Source organism: Prosopis cineraria, unplaced genomic scaffold (genome assembly GCF_029017545.1).
Source record: "Prosopis cineraria cultivar Desert tree isolate PC_DT_omini unplaced genomic scaffold, ASM2901754v1 PC2, whole genome shotgun sequence".
Classification (NCBI taxonomy): Eukaryota; Viridiplantae; Streptophyta; class Magnoliopsida; order Fabales; family Fabaceae; genus Prosopis; species Prosopis cineraria.
Genome location: NW_026555333.1, coordinates 11,989,386 through 12,010,997, shown reverse-complemented (window position 1 = coordinate 12,010,997; position 21,612 = coordinate 11,989,386). Strand labels below are relative to the sequence as shown.

General features: G+C 31.9%; 1 protein-coding gene, 1 long non-coding RNA gene and 1 pseudogene across 2 annotated transcripts; 2 read left to right on the top strand and 1 right to left on the bottom strand.

The window, feature by feature from the left end:
• Window positions 1-7,333: 7,333 nt before the first annotated feature.
• On the bottom strand, window positions 7,334-7,772 carry LOC129304228 (uncharacterized). The gene is made up of 2 exons (XR_008591630.1): window positions 7,629-7,772; window positions 7,334-7,532 (listed from the first exon to the last, which is right to left on the bottom strand). It is a non-coding gene; the product is annotated as an uncharacterized LOC129304228 (long non-coding RNA).
• Window positions 7,773-16,140: 8,368 nt separating this feature from the next.
• Window positions 16,141-19,845, top strand: LOC129299425 (putative receptor-like protein kinase At3g47110; annotated as a pseudogene).
• On the top strand, window positions 19,442-21,258 carry LOC129302531 (protein IQ-DOMAIN 17-like). Its single transcript, XM_054941470.1, has 4 exons — window positions 19,442-19,487; window positions 20,446-20,587; window positions 20,681-20,993; window positions 21,082-21,258. Exons 1-4 carry the CDS (start codon window positions 19,442-19,444, stop codon window positions 21,256-21,258), a joined length of 678 nt encoding a protein of 225 aa, XP_054797445.1.
• Window positions 21,259-21,612: the final 354 nt, after the last annotated feature.

Genomic DNA, 21,612 nt, shown 5'->3' with positions numbered 1-21,612 from the left:
GGTTGATGTCTTAGCCAAAGTCGTGCATGTGTTGCCTATCAAGTTACTGCTGCTTGCGCTGTCACATATCCGTCCAAATTCATTATGAATATCCTCGGAGTTGCCTTGTAAAAAGGTCATCATTAACATTTGTTGCGGCTATATCATCCACCGTACCTTCATTGGTAAGTTACCTCCTGCTCACTTTCTCTCTGACTCTTCCATTTTTTCTAGTCTATGATTATGAGACCTTGTGACACGAAGGCTTGATCCTCGTGGAATTTATCAACATTGAGCATTAAGCTTGGTTATCTATTCTATATTATAACTTAAACTTGATTCATGAATTGGTTTTGTTATTGTAACAAAAAATTTGGTACCTGAAAATGAGTGAAATTCTAATCAGCTTCATCCCCTGCTATTTTCCACCACTACCATGCTTTGCCACCTGCACACAATCACATAACCAAGCTACACGGGAAACAAAAGACTCAGCTTACTTGGAATTATTTACATGATGTAATGAAATTGGATGCTGTAGTTGAAGCCACCTCATGCAACACCCTTTTGACAAGGTTGGAGATGTAGTCAAATGATTGAAGATGCTTGCAGATGTGACTATGTGACCATGGAAATTCTATTTGAATGGCTTTCTGCAGTTAGTGAAATGAAAAAATTGAAAACTTTTTTTCAAGGGTACACAAGGTTTCCTCTCGAACAGTAGAATGTGATTTTAAATTTTATGTTGGTACTTTTTTTAGTAGAAAATCCAGTAACAACATGAAATTTGTTAGATTTGATGTGCATGCTCTTGTTAATTCAACGAAAGCATGTTATTATTTATGAAATTTATTATGTTATACAAATTTTGCACTTAATTTATTCATATGTTCAAAAATTTCATATAGACAAACTTTGTATTATTAATATATAAAATTTGTCATGTCATTTACAAATGTTCTATTATAAATTTCACCACAATAATTTGTATAATCTAGTCCTACTAATCCATACTATTAGCAACATTGTATTGTTAATATATGAACATTTTAATGTTATTTATGAATATTTTGTTGTAAATTTCACTCGCGTAAATTGTAAATTATTCTTGAACTAATAAACTACATAGTAATATATAAAGTATAGATCTGATATTATTAATATATAGACCTTATCATTTTATTTACAGATGTTCTGTTATAATTACTCAGATTATGCCAGTTACAAGTTCACATATTGACAAGTCTAGATTTATATTAACAAGAAAAAGTCTATATATTTACAAGTAAAGGTTTGAAATTGACAAGTTCGTGTTAGCAAGGTTCAAACTAGGGAAACGATTATCAAAATAATCTATCTCTTATATGAATTTGCAACAAACAAGTTAATTTAAGAAAACATCTACATATAAAAACCCAACATTTTATTTTCTACAACTGAACATTTAATATAAATAAGCCAACGTTTATATTTTCACAATACATAATCTAATGTTTCTGATAAGGCATTAGCATGATAATAGATAGGTCATGAATTTTTCAATTTATATGTAAATATCCAATATGAATAAGAAAATCATCATGATTTTACTATAAATAATCCACCTCAAAACATCTACTATCAACTTAAAGTTCAATAGATAATCCACTTCAAAACATTCATTATCAACTTAAAGTTCAAAAAACAAACTAGATCGTATCAAATACCAAGTCATAGTAAATTTTCAGAGTTTACAACTAAATATTTAATTTTAACACGACAACATCACTGTTTGCACAACATGTAATCCAATTTTTCATGGCAATGTCATTTTCCTGTAGTCAGAACATGTGATCATAGCCAATTACATTTTGTATAAATTTTGCATAAACTAATTTATACTTTTATACAAAATTTATAGATATTATTTTCAAAAATGCATTACTTGCATGGATTTTTTGTTGTAAATAATTGGAATTTTTTTGTTATTTATGGACTTTATGTTGTTAATTTTCTTTGATTAACTTGTTTTTTTTTTTCTATTCAAGCATAAACTTTTGCAGGCTCTTGTGAATACATGGACATTTTACTGTGACTAATTAGACTCGTATTGTTGCCGGTAAAAAAAAAAAAAAAATTGACTCGTATTGTTACGGCCTGTACTTGATCTCATTGCCTCTCTTTGCTCAAAATGCTGCGAACCAGAGTCTAGAAAGCAAAGAAGGCAAACTGCATTTTTCGCCCAACAAAGCTTGAATTGGCTTCTAATTAACGCAATCCATGAAGCCTCACTAAATTATGGCTTTACTCTATCATCCATCGTCAAGTTGTTCCCAAAATAGTAACCCCTATTTTTGTTATAATAGGCTGTGATTGTATGAGTCCAAGAAGAAGCTGTGAACGAATAGTCGTGTCCAAGAAGTAGTGCTCCAAGAATACTCCTCCACACCATTTATATCGCGTCAATCACCATATTCCGTCGTCGTCCACATCCTTAAAACCTTGTAATCATCTGTCCGGGAATCATAACCCATGGCAACTGTAAAAGTACATGAAGAAACTTTCCAGACTGAGATCTGGCAAGATCAAGAGGAGATTAAATGATGGAGAAAATTTTTGTGAGCTCATGAAGCAGATTCTCACATGATGTGTTTTGTTTTCCTGATCAAGGCTAATTTAGTCTTTTGGCCTTCAAAATCAATTACAAATGAGACTTTTAGGCTTACAAAACATTTTTAGAATCTATTGAACCTTAAGAGCAATTATTTTTTTAAGGCCTTATATTAGATTATCCCAATAAAAATTGTTCAAATTTCCTTAAGCACAATAAGGTCATTGGTCCAATTAGTCGAATTGGGTGATTTGGTCTAATTTTTCAAATATTGAAATATTGAAATAGGAGAATGATATTTAAGATTTTTTTAAGGGAATTCTTTTTTAGCCTATTTCAGCCTCGAACATCACAAAAAACTTTATTTTACTAAACCTTGTCCTAAATTTTTTTTTTGAATTTGACTTAAATTATCGTTGTACTTTAGTGAGACTTTAGAATAATTAAAATGTTTGTAAGGATTTTCTCAATATATATATATATATATATAAGAATATATATTTTTAAATTTTAATTCAATAATGAATAATCATTATCTTTCTTTTGCCATTGATTACTCTTTGAGTCTAAAATCACAGAAAGGGAGGGAAATTGAAATGACAAGTCCAAATAACAATAAAAGCTTGATTCATTATCAGAAAGAGTTATACCACACACTTACTCAATGTGACTCTTAAGACTCAGAGTAATTGGATAGAGGAGATTGTTGAGTGAGCATGAGAGCATTATCTAATGTACCACAAATCTCACGAGGTTGTGCTAAGTAATCAAAGATATTTTACACACTGCCTCCAAATTTTTCAGGCATAACAGCCTCAAACGAGTGCTTTTGAAAGGAGTTCAAACAAACCATCAAGGACACCATCATCATCACTATCATTACCAAAGAAATAATACACCAAAACTTATTTTCCTTTTAAAATTATTTATCTTATATTCTCAATTTAAGCTTAGGTTTATTTTTAGTTTTTAAGCTATAATCAACACAACTCTGTACTTTATATTTTATTAATAAAAAATACTTTTTATTTTAATCTCTTTGCATCTTCACATCCGAATAAATTAAAGTAAAGAAGCTTGAAAATCCTATGGTTATCTTTGAGATTCAAAGTCTATGGCCTCAGTTTTATTGTTTTGTGAAGAACAATTACTAAGAAAGCATTGATTATTGAAGCAGCAGCCTGGGGGTATTAAATCGCACACTTGCACGTTCGATGTTTTAAGTAATTAGATTAACTGATATTTAGAACCTGTTTGTTTTTTATTTTTAAAAACTATTTTTTATTTGATTAAACAGAAAAAGTAAAAACTTGTTTGGGTAAGCGTTTTCTATTTACTTTTTTGCAAAACTTTTTATATTTTTTTATTTTTAAAAACAAAAAAATAAAAACAACTTTAAAGTTTTTTTCATTTTATTTTTCTTATTTTTGAAATACACTATATTTAATTATTGAAAATTATAATTATGTTGATCAATTTTTATCATAGATCACCATTATTAACCCCCTATAATCATCACCATCATTTTATTTTTAAATTTTAAAACTGTTTTTAAATTAATATAACCAAACAAATTTTTATTTTATTTTTTTAAAATAATTTTAAAAACTTTATTACCAAATAATTTAAAAAAAAACAAAAAAAAAACAAATAGGGCCTTAAACTCCCAATTTCACGTTCATCGCGCTGTCATCAATTCACCATGATGAAATTGAAACATCAATACATTCTTTCTTTTTGAAATTTTTTATGCTTAGTTAATCCGTAGAATTAGGACTATCCAATGCTGAATCGCTAACTTAGAATTTGGTTGTGATTTACCAGTGAAGATAACAAACCTTGCATATATGAAATTCTAAACATTAATGGTTACATATTAATGAACCCTATAACATCACGGAGAAAGACACTTAAGTCCAAAGGGACTATTTTATGCTTGTCAATTTCAAAATGTAAAGAAAGTCTATAGGGTCCTTAATTGATTTTTTGACAAAATTTTAAATTTACAAATTTATAATCTATTTTTTAAAATTTGCAAATCCCTCTATTTTGATTCACAACTCAGTTTCCCAATTTAATTTGAGAAAACAATTATGTTAATAAAAAAATACAAAATTTTAACATTGAATTTCATGATATTATTTATTCAATTTCTTACAACTTACTCTCTTAGATTTACAACTTCATCTACTATAATTTATAATTCTATATTCCAATTTTATTTATGAACACAATCTAAAAATTCATTTTTCTCATGATCAATTACTTATTCAATTCCAAGAATTTTCAACTTACTCTCCATAGTTTATAATCCTACTCACCTTAGTTTGCAAGTTGAGTTCGATCCAAATTTTATTTACAAACTAGAAATTTCAACATTGAACTTTATAATGTTATTTTGTTAGCTATTGGTATTTGCAACTTTGTCATCTTGATTTGCAGCTATATATCCCACTTCTATTTATGAACACAAAATCTCAATATTAATTTTCTTTATGAATTTCTAAAAAATATTTGGAACTCAAGTTGTAAACTATAAGGCAAATGGAATTGCAAATTTTTGGAATTGACGGAATATTTGGTCATGAGAAAAAAAATAAACGTTGAGATTATATTCATAAATAAAATTGAAATATAGAGTTGCAAATTATATGCACTAGATAAAGTTGCAAATTCAAGAGAGCAATATGCAAATTCCTGGACTGAACAAATAATATTATAATGTTAAAACTTTCTGTTTTTTATAAAAATAATTTGTGTTCTTAAATTAAATTAGGAAATTAAGTTGTGAATGAAAATAGAGGAAGTTGTAAAATTTAAAAAATAAATTGTAAATTTATAAGTTTAAAGTTTTGTCAAAAGATCATTAAATATCGCATTCATGTGATTTCCTTTATACTTTGAAATTTGTTGAGATTTTATTAAATAAAATAGTCTCATTAAAACTTAAGTGTCATACTCCCTAAGTCCCTGTCTATATCATTTTATTTTATTTTTATGAAGCGGTGATCACTTCGTTGTACATATGCTACTAAATCTCTAGAAAAACAGTAAATAAAGAAAGATAAAACTTCACTCATTAAAAAATATAAAATATTTATAAAAATTTATTAAAATAAAATAATTCCATTAAGACTTGAGTGTCACACTCCCTTGGTAGGCTAATTATGTATGTGTGGTACTTCCACCTCGTTTTTTTGGGTTAAATCATTTTCTTAGCTGGAAATTCTTTATCTTTCACCCCTACTCTTCGACTTCTTCTCAGCAAACCTTGGTGTCCGATCACCATCCTCAAGATTAACAAGCCCAACATTAGGAAGCAAAGTCGTCTGCTTGGTCGTGGTTGCCTGTGATTTCGAGGGTTTCAGAGAGGGTGGGAGAGGGACAGAGGAAGGGGAAGGGTTTTGATGGTTTGATTTGGATTTCTTAGTATCGGTTTTGATGGAGAGGGAGAAGAATCAGATTGCTATCTTGGGATAGGTTTCGACGAACAAGGAGAGGGATCAGATTGCTATCTTGGGATAGGTTTCGACGAACAAGGAGAGGGATCAGATTTGACTCAGTTCTCGATGGTGTTCATAAGTGGAATGATGACAAAGTAAAAGGCCAAAAGATATAAAACCAAGCTTGCCATCGAGGTTATGAAGATTGCAAGAAGCTTCTGGATTGCACGAAAGATGATCTTGGGAAATCATCCTCACGTGTGATTCTCGCTTCCGGGTTCGAGCTTGTCTTTACGAGCTCCAAGTTCGTGCTCCAGGTTCTTGTTCTTTCCCATTGAATATGGGTTTTTCTAGATGATTTTCCATTCGATCTGGGTTTTTTTGTTTTTGGCATGATTTTTCGTATAATATGGATGGGCTTTTTCTAGATGATTTTCCCGCTCGATCTAGTTTTTTTTTTTTGGGAAAATTTTTGAACCTGTGCTTTTTTTAAAAAACATTTCAGAAAAGAAAAAGAAGCAGGAAAATAGGATCGAGCCCTTGAACACTTGATTTTGGTTTTTTTTTTTTGGTTTTTGTGTTTGAACTGGTTATTGTTTGTTTTTTTTTTCTTGGTGAGTTTTTGTGTGTTAAGTTGTATTTGTAGGTTTTTAACTGTTTTTTTTATTTGTTCAGTTATTACTGTGTGTATTTTAATTTTTTAGTGATTAATAAAATGGACAAAAAAATTTGATGAAAAACTCGAGAAGTTTAGTCAAGCTATTGGTGAAAATCAATTTTAGATTCGATTTCAATTTCATATTGGTGTTCTTCACCATGAAGCAACTTTTTGCTTTGAAATTTCAGGCTCCTCGAGTTTGTCGCTGAGAAGCAACGGCTCTGGCTAACCGCAAATCTTTATGATTCTTGGTTTCCGGCAAAGTCAAATCTCATTTTTTTTTTTTTTGGTTTATTTGATTGTTCTTGGTTTGTAGCAAAATCAAATCTCATTTTTTTCTAGGTTTATTTTATTGTTGTTGATTTGTTTGATTGTTTCAAACAATAGATTAATATGTTTAACTGCTTCAGGCATAGATTGGTTTCATTTAATGGAGGAAGGAAGGAGGGTGAAAAGAGAATTAAAAAAAAAAAAATGAGCTCCACTTCCGCACATAGACTTTCATGTGGCATGTCAACTAAGTATTTAATAGTTAAAATCAAAAGTTAATGGTCAATATGGTCAAACCATTAGGTCAAGGTTAATTTGTATTGCATTTAAAAGCATCATTATATATATATCATTATATATATATATATATATATATATAACGTTCATGAGTACAAGCGCAAACGGATCACAGGGATGCCATTATTACTGGAATACAAGAGTATAATGTTTAATTAGGGATAAATGAAAGAGTAATCTGCGAGGCTTAATGAAGGAGCGAAGCATGGCTATGGCGGTGTTGGAGTACTGTATCCTCCTCCACCTGGGTAAGCAGGGTACGTTACTGGATCTGGAACTTGTGCAAGCTTTCGTCCTGCACCATAATCATTCATATTCATTCATCAATCATCACACTATCAGTTCTTCACTGTTATTTAACTACATATATTTGTCATATTTGACTACGTACCAAGTTTGAGATTTGCGGAAACCAGGTGGTTGCAGAAGACGATGAGTGTCAAGAACATTATGGCCAGAATAGCAGGAAGTGAGGACGACATGTTCCTCCTCTTCATTGCTTTTACTTGAAGGATGTTATATCCACACTGCTGGCCTTCGACAATGAATGCTATTTATGGACTCCCAATACATACATATATATCTCGATCCATCAAGATCACGACTTCAATAACCCTGCTGACTCATTCCTCCATGCCTTTTGTTGGGCTTTGAATTTGTATATTTGATTAATATTTGTCAAAAGTAGACCAATTCCACACCAAACTATACGTTGACTTGATGAACCCCTGGCCAAATTAGATGTACAGGTTATTCAACATAATTAGCAACCCCTGGCCAGTTACGACTTTCGTTTTAATGGCCCTACTTGGTTGGAAGTAGTTAGATTGGCAACGCGTTCTCTAAAAGACCATTTGTTTCCCTTAGTCTAAACAATTCAGTTTTATTTGTTTATAAGTATATTGAATTTGAATATTGATTTTCAGTTGCATCACTTTACATTCATCACATGCATCATGATCTCGCAAAGTTTCAACATTTTCTCATGTTACACTACAACATTTTTTAACTATGGCAACAGTTACGAACTATTACAATAAGCTACAAAACCATTGCATTTAGGTATAGTCAAGGGTTTTTGGGTTTCCAGTTTGCCCCCATTACTTAATAGTCTAAAGTAATGATTTTTCATATTTTAGGCCACAAATCATAAAACCATTAGTAAGACATTAAACAATGGTTTTGAGGTGCTGAAATAAGCAATGGTTTTTGCCTACTTTCTATATAAGGTATAGGCAACATTTAAAAATTATTGCAAAAATATTAAATAGTCAAAATTTAATATTTTCTTTTTCACTTAAGATTTAAAACCTAATCCACTTGAAGTGATGAGATAACTTTAACTACTTTTACAAAATTACTTTTAGTTATTATAATGCAAAATATTATTTATATATAGATAATTGTTATACTAAATTTTAAATTTTTCTAATTAATAAATCAGAAACTAATAAAATAAAATAAATAAAACAAAAAAAGGATCTAGATAAGTTATCAAAAACTGAAAATAAATTATTACTAGAAAAATAATTGGCAATAGTTTTTAAATGTTACCAAAAAGAAGATTTATAGGCAACATTTCTTTTTTTGTTGCCTATTAGAATAGAGAATAATTTCAAAATATTACAATAAAAGTTCCACTATAGGCAATAGGTTTTTATGCTTTTAAAAATGATATTACAACACTTAAAAATTATTACCTATTCTATTTCAAGAAATAATTTTTAAGCATTGCCAAATATTTATTACTTAAAGTAGGGTCAATAGCAATGCACAAAAATATTACTTATATCCAAATTAGGCAACACTTTTAAAGTGTTGCAATCAAAATTGTTGTCTAAAGATAAAAAAAATATTGTAATGTTACATGGTATCATGTGGTCTTTTTTAAGAGAATGGGTTTGGTGTAGTAAATTCTGTACAGTGATTGGGAAGTGGGGTGATCTTCACCTTATGTTCTATCTAATGGTTGGAAAGACAAAGGTACATCATTAGACTTATAATCTGTAAAGCACCCAAATTTTTTTTTATAAAAAATATTTTTATATACCTTTTAAAATCTTTTTAAAATATTTTCATCTATTATTCCAGTTATAAAAAATATTGGGTGTTTTGTAGAAGGCTAGAGGCAATTGGGGGAAAAAAGATTTTAAAAGGTATATAAAAGTATTTTCTGTGCTTTGCAAATTATAAGTCTTTTGATGCACCCCTCTCTTTCTAACCATTGTATAAATCACAATGTAAATATTACCTCACTTCCCAGCCACTTTATAAATTTCACATCACCAAATCCATTCCCTTTTTGTAAACCATGTGTCCTCATCCCTTGTACAATTAATTTAATTAATGAATTCTTTCTCCACTAAAAGAAAAAAAGAAGTAATAGTGGCAATAATTAGATATTAATCATTACCCATAAAAGATCAAGTCTAGTAAAAAGAGTTAGTTTCTTATAATATAACAAACTTCTCAAACATGATTATCTTAAATGGAAAGACATTTGTGCGCAATAAATAAAAAAAGATATTAAGCATATAAGTTTAAATTTAGTAGGTTTAGAAGGATTAATAATTAATGAATTCTTTCTCCATTAAAAAAACAGTAGTAGTAGTTAGATATTAGATATTATCAACGGGAGGTCAAGTCTAGCATAAATAACTAGTCCTTCATAACACAGCAAACCCCTCAAACATAATTGTCTTAAATAGGAAGACATGTGTGTGCAATCAAAAAAGATATTAAGTATATAAGTATTAATTTAGTAGGTTTAAAAGGATTAATAGTTGTTAGATATTAAATAAGCATTCATAATATAAGGTTGCATTTAGATGATTAAATTTGGGTTGAAAGTTTGGATTTGAAATCTCAAATTTAAAATTCACAAATTCTAAATTCTCTATTTGGATGGTATAAAAAATTTTAAATTATAATATTAAAATCATTTGTTTGAATCTTAAATAAAATTTTAAATTTTAAATTCTATATTTAAACTTAAAGACAACTTGAATGATGTCGATAGTCTGGTCCAAATTAAGGGTGGCAATCTAGTCTTGGTCGACTCCAACTATTTAGACTTAAACAACATCAGTGATCTAGTATTGAACGACAATCAACAGCTTAGTCCCAGTCAACATTAACGGCTTAATCCTAATCATTGCTTATGAATTAGCATGGGACAATTATAGCAATTGGAGGATAGCAAATTGGACCTCAATGATGACACTAGCTCATTCCTTGTTAACAACAATGTTTAGCATTGGACGACAAAGGCGAATGAATCAAAGACAGTGATCATAGATCAATCCCAAACTATGACGATGGTCAAGTCCTTATCAAATCCAGCCATCTAGTCTTGATCAACACCTGCCATGTGGTGTAATATACCAAATTTTTTTTAAATAATTTAACTCAACCATAGTTGGGTTACAGCTACCCAACACATTTTTTATATCAATAATTTCAATATAAAATATTTTATAATTGGCTTCAACTCGCACAATACAACATTTCAGATAAATTTTTACCTCCCACATGCCATTAGGCAAATCACATTTATTCATCCTTATGCTCCCAACAAGTAAATTAAATCACATTTGTCCATCTTATACTTCCAACAAATAAAATAAATAATTTAGTCAATTTTCAAAACAAGCCAGTTATTTGGCATCATAATCATGCACATTTTAACCAATCCAAAGTAAACCAAATATTAAAATTACAGTCATCCAAAGTGTACCAAAAAAAAATGTTTGAAAGGCATGATTACATTTATATATTCATATAATTGTCAATAAACAAAAAGCCCTAATATTGATAATATAACACATTATAAATCATAAATTAAATACCCAAAAGAGACAGTAGATCTATGCCACTAAGCCTCTGGGACTCCTTCACGTGTCACTCGTGGCTTTTCTCCTAAAAATTGTTATCCACATAATGAGACTCAAAAGTCCCAGTAACCAAAGCCAATTTATGATAGTTGTGTAAACAGTTAAGTATGTGCTTACTAAGTGGGAACAAAAAATAATATAATTTCAACAAATATAAGAAATATTACAATACACATAATAACCATCTTATATCCCTCTATTAACCTCGAGCTGTAACCCTCACTCGATGTTAAATACCCGACCAAAGGTAAATTAGCCCGAGCCCTTACAAGCCACCTATGAGCTCCAATAGGGACGTACCATGTGGCACATAAATACAACAATAAAGCAAATCTCCCAACACCTCTCACAATAATCAACAAAAGCCATAACAATATTACACAATTATACAATATTATAAAATTTATAATTTTCTCAATAATCACCCAATTAACATGAAATAACACTAATCACAAATTAAAAGCATGGTTACCTCATGGCTTTTTCAATAAATTATTTCTTACAATTTCTCTCCCACCACAATTTTCACCAATAATACAATCTACAATTAACATATTATTATAAATATTAGTTTCAATTTTTAAAACTAATAAAATAATTTTAATAATAGAATTAAAAATATAACATAATTCCTAATCTCAATCTTAATACAATCTAGAATTAATATTATTAAGTAAAATTTTTAACTCCTCTTTTACTCATCAATAAACATTAATAATCTAAAATCAACTTCTAAAGTAATTTCTATTATCAAAATTTCTTTTTATTTCATAAATTCGCACCTAAAATACGTAAAATTGAAAATTGATTCTCAAGCTTAGAATCATAATCCTATAGCCATAATAATCATTTCTCATCCCAAATAAATATCTAAACCTCAATAAATTAACATATATTTTCAGATTTAATAAAAATCTGTCTAGAATTTGATTTATAAGTCACAAATTTAAAGATCATCAACAAATTTATACTTTAAACATTTATTATACTACTAACAACCTTAAAAACTATATTTATTAATAAATTCATCCATCCCTCTTCCAAATCTTAATTTTCTACTACCACAAACTCAGAAACCAAAGAGGAGGATATACTAAAAATTTTTTTAGAACACATACTTAATCTTGAAAAGCTTGAAATTACACCCTAAATATCCTATTAAAAACTCTTACCTTAAAAATTCAGATCTTCCGCACCGACGACTCACGCTCACAGACGCTTTCTCTGATCGCACACGAAAGAGGAAGGAAATGAAGGAAAAAGAGAAGAGAACGATGGTTTTTTAAAATGAATGTGGGTCCCATACTTTTTATTATTTCTTCTTTCCTCTCTCTTATTTTTTTTCTTTTATTATTTATATAAACATAATCATTGCACCGGGAGAGCGCTGAAAGTTCACTTCTTCTTCCCTTTTTTTTTTATTCAGACCTTTTCTTTTTTATAATAATAATAATAATTTAATAATATATTTTTTAATTAATTAATTAATTTAATTTTTTTAATTTTTTAAAATTTTAATTTAGAATTATATTCTAGATTTAATAATATTTTTTACTAATTTTTTTAACTCTAAATATTTTTCAAAATTTTTATTAACCCACATTAACTATTAAAATTTAAATTGGGATGTTACATGTGGTTCTAACCAATATCGGCGGTTTAGTCCTGGCTAACATTAGTAGTTTGGTCCTGGTTAAAGCTGGTCGTGCAGGCAATCCATTCCCGATCAACTCTAGCCCCTTCCAATACCAATCAAAGATAGCCCTTCAATCCTAGTCACAATTGGTGATCAAGCTTAGGTTGACTTTCGCCCTCTAGTCTTAGTCAGCTTCAGCCTTCTTATCTTAGTCAATGTCAGCCATCTGATCATGATCATAGCCATCGATTAGTCGTAGTTGGCTTCGACCTCTGGTCCCAATCGACGTTGGCTATTTGGTCCTGGTCATAACCAGAGGTCCTATCTTGGTTGGTGTCATTTATGCTATCTTGATCAAAATTGATCGTCCTCCAATCCTGGTTAGCACTAGCATTCTAGTCTTGTGTCGCAGCAACGGCCCAATCTCAAGGGATGTCGACCAAAAACAACGACGTCAAAGTTAAGAAGTAGTGAAGTAATACAACAAATGCAAAAGAAGAGAGAAGCTTGCATTGAAATTTGAAATAAGTTTAAAAAGATTGAGGTAGAATTTTAATTTGGATTTTGGGTCAAGTCCAAATTCAACATTTTTAATTACTCAAATAATGAATTTAGTTTAAATTCAAATCTAAATTCAAATCCACATATATACAAACATAGCTTAATGTAATTATCTTGTAGAGGCTGAGTCAAGTGACAATAAATATTTAGTGCCTTCGTCTCAAATTATAAAAAAATAATTTAAAATTATTCTATTGTCTCAAAATATAAGACAATTTAAAAAAAAATAAAGTTTCATGAATGATATTTTTTTAATATTACCCTTCAAGTAGAGAGAAAATTAAAATGATATTGTAATGTACTCCCTCTATCCTTATATATAAAAATTTTTTAAAATCTTTTTTATTTTTAAATATAAGAGGTTATTAGCATATTTTTTAATAAATGAACTATTAGACCCTTATTACATTGAAAAGGAAAAAATATAAGTACTCGTTAATTTACTTGGAAAAAAATATTTTTTATTTACAATAATTAGGGGCAAACTCAAAATATTATTGTGATTTTAAATAGATAACTAACTTTTATTAATTTATGCAATTCAGTTAAAAATATCTTTTATATATATATATATATCTAAGATGGAGGGAGTAAATTATTATTAAGTATATAAGAGCATTTTTAAAATTTATAATTTTCATAAAAAATAAATTTATAAATTCATTATTGAGCTTTATTGGTATGCTTAATCTTACCTTAAATTAATATTTGATTACTAGTAATTTGAGAATTATACTTATTATTATATTCGCTGGCGGACCAGTTCCATAACACCGGGATCCCCGTGCTGATTCAACTGAAAAGTATTTTTATTTTGAGCTTATGGCGTGGATTCTAATTCTATGATGAAATCCCTTGCCAAAGGCAACCAATTTGACCGAGTATTTAACCCAAATTCTACGTTATTAATGATGTTTTTTTTTCTACAACGTTCTGTCATTGCTTACAAGTCCACGTACACTCATTTTCAGCTTCCTCGACTTGAATCTTCCATGTCAAACAAAATGTAAACTGCATTGTTTCTAATTATAAGTATTTATATTGAATTTGATTATGGGTTTTTAAATTCGATCACTTTCCATGTACAGCCTCCTCTCGGAAAGTTCCTTTGATTATGAACTTAGAAAGTTATTGACACCGTTGAATACTGTCTTTTTACTCGTCAACTCGCGTTTAGGAAAAGTCTAGATATTTTTTTTATTTTAAAAAATCTATTTAACAGAAGTTAATTTCTAAAATTGATTGCTCTTGACTCTTAAACAATTTTTATTTAGTCTTATTAATGGAGTTGAGTCTAATAAAAAATATTAATTCTTCAATCACAATGTGACAAATTAAATTTTAAATTTATTTGAGAGAAATGTTTACATTTATACCTGACCATATATTAAATTTTAGTAATTAAAAAAAATTTTCAATAATTGCTTTCCAATGATAAAAGTTGGGTTGAATTAATTACTTTTCAAACAACTTTCACTTTTAAAAATTATTTTTTAAAAAAATATAGCTAAACATAAATCTGATTACAATACTTAATTTTTATTAAATTGACTTTTAATAAATGAATTTTTGATAAACTAAAAACAAAACATCCACTTAAACAATAATACATTAATTAACCACAGGGCAACCACAAAACCACAAAAAGCCATGATACCTATAATTATTATAATTAGATATTAAATTTTGAGAATTCCTCTGGTTCTGAGTAGTTAACAAATGAAAAAAATATTTTTAACATAGTTATTATTTAAAAGAAAAATACATTGGCCGTATCTTACTTAGAACCCATTCCTGATTGGACCATAATTGATTTCAATCTATTTCAAAATATTTTCATATTAAGTTTTGTAAGAAAAAAAATGCCAAGATACAAGCAGTTTACATTTAGAAAATGATTTCATAGACTTTTCATTGATATTATTAATTTATTACAAACTGATCCTGATTCTATTTATAAATAATTTTTAGTATCTTTCATTTCAAGAATAATTTTAAATTTATTAATTTTATTTTAAAATTAAAAATTTAATAAGTTTTCACGTCTATACCTAATAAAAATAAAAGAATATTTAATCTAAAAAAATAATAAAATACACTCTTTTTCTTTTATAAATGGATGGAAGAGTATAAATATTATATTTTTCTGTTAAAAAATATAAAATATTTTTTGAAGAATTAAATTTAATGAATATAAAATATTTTTAATCTTTTAAAATATAATTATTATTTTTTATTTTTAAAAATATTATCATTAATAACGATTTTATACTTATTAGAAGTATTTAATAAAAATAAATTTAAAAATATATAATCACCTTGTTGAAGATAAGGGTAAATTTTTGTCAGAGGGCAGAACTTTCCAGAAAAAAGATGCTTGCGCTTGTTTGCTTTTTCTTCGCAGGAAACGTACACTTTCTGCCCCTTATTAATTGTCATTGAACAAATACTAAAGTCAAACACTTGTGCGTGTTATGTATCAGGTCAAACGTCTCATCTAAGCTATGAAAACAAATACAGCTTTTTCCACAGCATAACTACTGTATAATGTATATATACGTAGAGACCTAACCGTATATCTCGTGAGTCTTGACTGGCGTAATAGTCTGCATCGTCGCTGATGCAGCCACCAAGTCGCAGACTTGCATTTTCTATTCCAAGTTTCCAACTTTTACTGTACCATTGATTATTACATATCCCAACTTGTACAATTTCCCTGACAAAATAGATTCTTGTTTCATGTATAAATATCTGCATTCTCGCCGCCATTGATGGGCCATGCAGAATCTGCAACTTAGCTTCTTGTTGTACTCATGACATTATATAGGCTTCTCGCTTTCGTCCTGCTGTTTCTCCAACTTCACTTTCAAGGCATCCTCTGTGATGACAAAGATGCCCTCCTTTCATTCAAATCCCAAGTCACTGATCCAAAGAGATTCTCTCTCTGGCTGGAATTCTAATTCCTCCATCTGCTCTTGGTATGGACTCTCCTGCACCAGAAACACTAACAGAGTTCAATCTCTCAGTCTACCAGGATTAGGCCTTTCTGGTAATCTACCCTCTTCCCTCTCCAATCTTACTCATTTACAATCACTTGATCTTTCCAGTAATGCATTCCAGGGCCGTCTTCCTTTGGAGCTCTCGAATCTCTTTCTTAATACCATCAATTTAGCTGCCAACAATCTCATTGGTACCCTTCCTTGGCAATTATCCCTTCTAAACCAGCTTCAAGTTCTGGACTTCTCTTCGAATAATTTCACTGGTCAAATCCCTCCTGAATTTGGAAACTTTCTTCTCTCAAAAACCTTTCCTTGGCAAGAAACCATCTTTCTGGGGAGATTCCCAGTGATTTAGGAAATCTTCGTAATCTTTCTCATCTTCAACTCTCTCAGAACTATTTCTCTGGGGACTTTCCCATTACTATCTTCAACATCTCTTCGTTAACCTTTTTATCTGTAACACAAAATCACTTTTCAGGAAAATTACCACAAGATATTGGCGATTCTCTCCCTAATCTCCGAAGTCTCTATTTGGCTGACAATATGTTTGGTGGTGTGATTCCTGATTCCATATCCAATGCTTCACATATCCAAGACCTCGATCTTTCTCACAATCAATTCCATGGATACCTTCCCCTGTTCAGCAACATGAGAAATCTCACCTGGCTAATTTCAGCAACAACCATCTCTCTTCCAGAACATCAAATAATTCTGATTTCTTTGATTCCTTATACATAGCCCAAAGTTGAAAATTCTGATGATCGACTCTAATCAGTTAGCAGGGGAGCTTCCAAGATCTATAGCAAATCTTTCAACCACTCTAGAACAATTTTGTGTATCTAATAACTTTTTCAGTGGAAGTATCCCTCAAGGTATAGGAAAATTTCAAAACCTCGTGTCCCTATCTTTTGAAAATAATCATTTCACTGGGGAGATACCAAGAGACATAGGAGCATTGAATAAACTGGTGCAACTTCTTGCATACAAAAACAAGTTTTCAGGAGAAATCCCAGACATGTTGGGAATTTCACTCAACTATCAATGCTTGCATTGCATAATAACAAGTTGTTTGGCAGAATTCCCTCCAGCATTGGACAATGCGAAAGGTTGAACTATTTGAACCTTCAAATGAATAACCTTCATGGGACCATACCAGAGGGTATTTTTAGGCTTTCTAGTTTAACCACATTGTCCTTAGCTGGGAATACCCTGCATGGGTTCCTCCCTTCTAAAGTGAGCTCCATGGAGCAACTTCAGTTCTTGGACATGTCTAATAATCTAATGACCGGATATATTCCCGAAGAAATAGATGGCTGCACAAGCTTGCGGATGCTTCAATGGCAAGAAACAAATTTAGTGGTCCAGTACCAAGTACTTTGGGGAATCTAACGTCATTGGAAATGTTGGATTTATCTTCAAACAACCTCTCAGGTCCCATCCCTTCAACTTTGGAAAAGCTTCGGTATATGGTGAAGTTGAATTTGTCTTTCAACCATTTGGAAGGGGAAGTTCCCGTGGAAGGTGTTTTTACCAACCTTACCCAGGTTACTCTCCTAGAAAACAGCAACCTTTGCAGTCCTAACAAAGAAGTTGCGGAAAGATTAAGAATCATTGCATGTGTCAAAGGTAAAAGGCACAGATTCTTACTCCCTCTCATACTTGCAGTAACAGTTGCTTCTATTTTTGCATTTCCATCTGCTTAGTGTGGGTGAAATGGTTCCGAAAGAAGGAAAAGAAGAATGATAAAACAAGTTTGTCGATTTCTCCTCTCAAGGGAGCTCCTCAAAATATATCGTTCTCTGATATTCGAGCTGCCACAAAAAATTTCGCATCCGAAAACTTGATAGGAAATGTGGTGGATTTGGCTTTGTCTACAAGGGTGTGTTCAGCATCGACCAATGTGAAACTACTCTCGCCGTGAAAGTGCTCGACTTGAAACAAAGCAAGGCTTCTCAAAGTTTCAGTGCAGAGTGTGAAGCCTTGAAGAACGTTAGGCACAGGAACCTCGTGAAGCTCGTCACTTCTTGCTCTAGTATTGATTATAAAGGTGATGACTTCAAAGCCTTGGTTATGCAATTCATGACCAACGGTAATTTGGACACATGGCTGTATCCAGTGGACGAAGAATCAGGGTCCTCCTTGAGCTTCTTGCAGAGATTGAATATTGCTATAGACATTGCTAACGCAATGGACTACTTACACCATGACTGTAACCCACCAGTAGTCCATTGCGATCTAAAACCTGGTAATGTCTTGTTAGATGAAAATATGGTGGGCCATGTAGGAGATTTTGGCCTGGCAAGGCTTCTTTCCCAGGATTTATTAGAGTCCGTCACCCTAGGACTGAAGGGTACCATCGGCTACATTCCCCCAGGCACGTAGAGGAAACTACCATCCTTATTATTTGTCGAAAAACAATAACCTAATACCCGTACAAATTTTCTAACGTCCTTGTAATTTTGTTTCAGAATATGGCCTAGGTGGCAAAGCTTCAACCTTGGGAGATGTGTACAGCTTTGGGATTTTACTTCTCGAGATGTTCATAGCAAAAAAGCCAACTGATGAGATGTTCAAGGAAGGATTAAGCCTTGAAAAATTTGCATCGGCAATGGATGAGAATCAATTAGTGAATGCAGTTGATCCAAAGCCTTTTAACGATTTTGAATGGCCAACACAAAGCTCAAGCACTGGCTATCCTAGTGAAGGCACTAGTGACAACTTTAATAGTGGTCTCACGTTGCGCCAGAGCAAATCAGAGGAGTGTGCAGCTGCAGTGATTAGAACTGGCTTGTCTTGTGCAGCTGAAGTGGCCACAAATCGCTTGACCATGAGACAGGCCTCAAAACAATTACAAGGAATCAGGCAGACTCTGCTGGCTATATGAATTTTACAAACACATGTAAAAGTTAAAAATTAAAACACATATGGCTCTGTGTTCAATCATTGCTGTAGTTTTTCTTGTACAACGCATTGGCTTTTGTGTTTCGTTTGTACGTACGTTGATATTTCACTCGGAGCTCTATCACTTTTCATGAATTCGCTAGTAATAGCAAATAAGTGTAAAAGCTTGCCTACTGCTACTTGGCGGCCACATATGAGTGCAAAGCTCATATAAATGCAGAGTGATCAGCTGAGCACGACTCAGATTCGGATCCGAGCAAGTGAGACAAGCAGAGAAAGGGGGAAAAAAAAAATAAACTGCAGAACACCTGACCTGAGATTAGAATCCAATGAAGTTTGACTGGTCCACAACTTTGCCGTATCTTCCAATTATTACGAATCAAAAATGAAGTTTCCTATTTGGAAGAGGACACATTGACTGTCAGTTTCTTTGTTGTAATTGAAAAGCTTGTGGGGATCTCATGCAATTATCATGTAACCTCAAACTCTTCCACTTGGATCACTTCCACAACATTAAGTTCTTCGTTCGCCGTCGGCGATCTTCGGTATTATATTTTCGAAAACTTACGCACTTTCATTTATTTATAAATATATTTTTACATATTATGCGTAATGAACGTAAACGTTTTATATGCATATGTCTTGAATACTCTAGAATGATTTTATGAGTGGCTCACAGAGAAAGAGAGCATTTCAGGTTACTTGGATCTCTAATGAGATGACTATACTTAAATAATGACAAACCAAAGATGCCTGGAAGCAGAATAGAATAAACACCTCCCTCTCTTTCCTTCTGTGAGCATTTCAGCTTTTTGCATTATCGAGAGTGCTTTCTCTTTGAAGCTTGTCTCGAAACACTGGCAGTAAGCAGCATCAAACACGCCACAGAAAACACCAAAGTCCTGAGCATTATTTACTGCAAAGTAATAAATCATAGTTTATGTGCATACATAATAATGCATGGCGCCGCTGTTCCCAAATGCAAGGACTGGCCTATAACCCACATGCGGCAGACTGACATGATTTCAGTTATCAAAAGCAATGACTAATATGATTTTGTTTTTACCTCATCATTCTGATCTTTCCATGCATGTTGCATTTAAACATACCAACCACTCAGACCCAGAGGAGCTACAAAGAAAAGAATTGGATCTGCCTTATTTATATGCAGACATAGATTTTGGTGCAGAAGCTGTTTTATTTTTCATGGGGAGGCAGGAGCAAGCTCTTGGCTGACTGCAGTGAAAAGGGCTTTCAGGTCTCCAACGAAAGAAAACGATAAGAGAAGAGCAGTAGCAGGAGAAGAGAAGAACACGAACAGCAGGAGGAGGAGGAAAAGTACAATCTCAAAGACCCTTCTGTTCTTCCCTTTCTATACTTCCTGCATACAGTGTAATAACTGACTAAGAACCAAATAGGATGATTTCGTTTACGTCTCTGTGTAATATTGCAGAAGAGGGGGAAAGCGACGATGGATTTTTAGGAAGCCTTTTAGTCAAGAACCAGAAGTCTCTCAGGTTTTTGAGGAGAGAACTACAACCACCATCGCTGATATTACAGCAACAAGTAGTAATGTTTCTGAGGCAGCTGATGATGATCCGCAAAGACACGCCATTGCAGTAGCCATGGCAACTACGGCAGCTGCTCAGGCAGCCGTAGCATCTGCTCAGGCAGCCGTGGAGGCTGTTCGGCTTGCAAAGCCGTCCATCTTTGTCAGACGCCATCATGCTGCCACGACTATTCAAGCGGCCTTCAGAGGTTATCTGGTAAATAGCGAAGTTGATTTGTTCACTGATTGCTATGTATCTTTGAGAATGAAGCTCATTGTTGTGTGGTTTAATTTGAACATGAAAGGCGAGAAGAGCACTAAGGGCACTTAAGGGGTTAGTGAAGCTGCAGGCATTAGTGAGAGGTCATAATGTCCGCAAAAGAGCAAAATTCAATCTTCAGTGCATGCAAGCCCTTGTTCGAGTTCAATCACGGCTGTGTGAACAGAGAGCAAAGAGGATTTCTAATCACGGAGGAAGCTGATTCCAGACTAAGTGATTCCTCTAATATCACCGTATGTTAGTTTCATCTTTCAATATTGTGTTTCTAAAGGATGCCTGGCCCTCTACATATGAATGATATGTTTTCTGTTTGACTTCTGCAGTCTAGAGATGATGAAACCCAAAAAGTTGACAGGATTCGAGCAGCTCTAAAGAAAACGACAGAAGTTGCCTCAAAAAAAGGAAGAGGTTCTGGCTCATGCTTTCTCTCAGCAGGTTAGATAGTTTCATAAACCTTTGTTTTCAATTTCCTAGTTTTAAAAATTTTCGTCAGTGCCACAGCACGAAGCAACGTTTTGCTTTATATGTAACAAGATATGGAGAACTTGCGGGGACC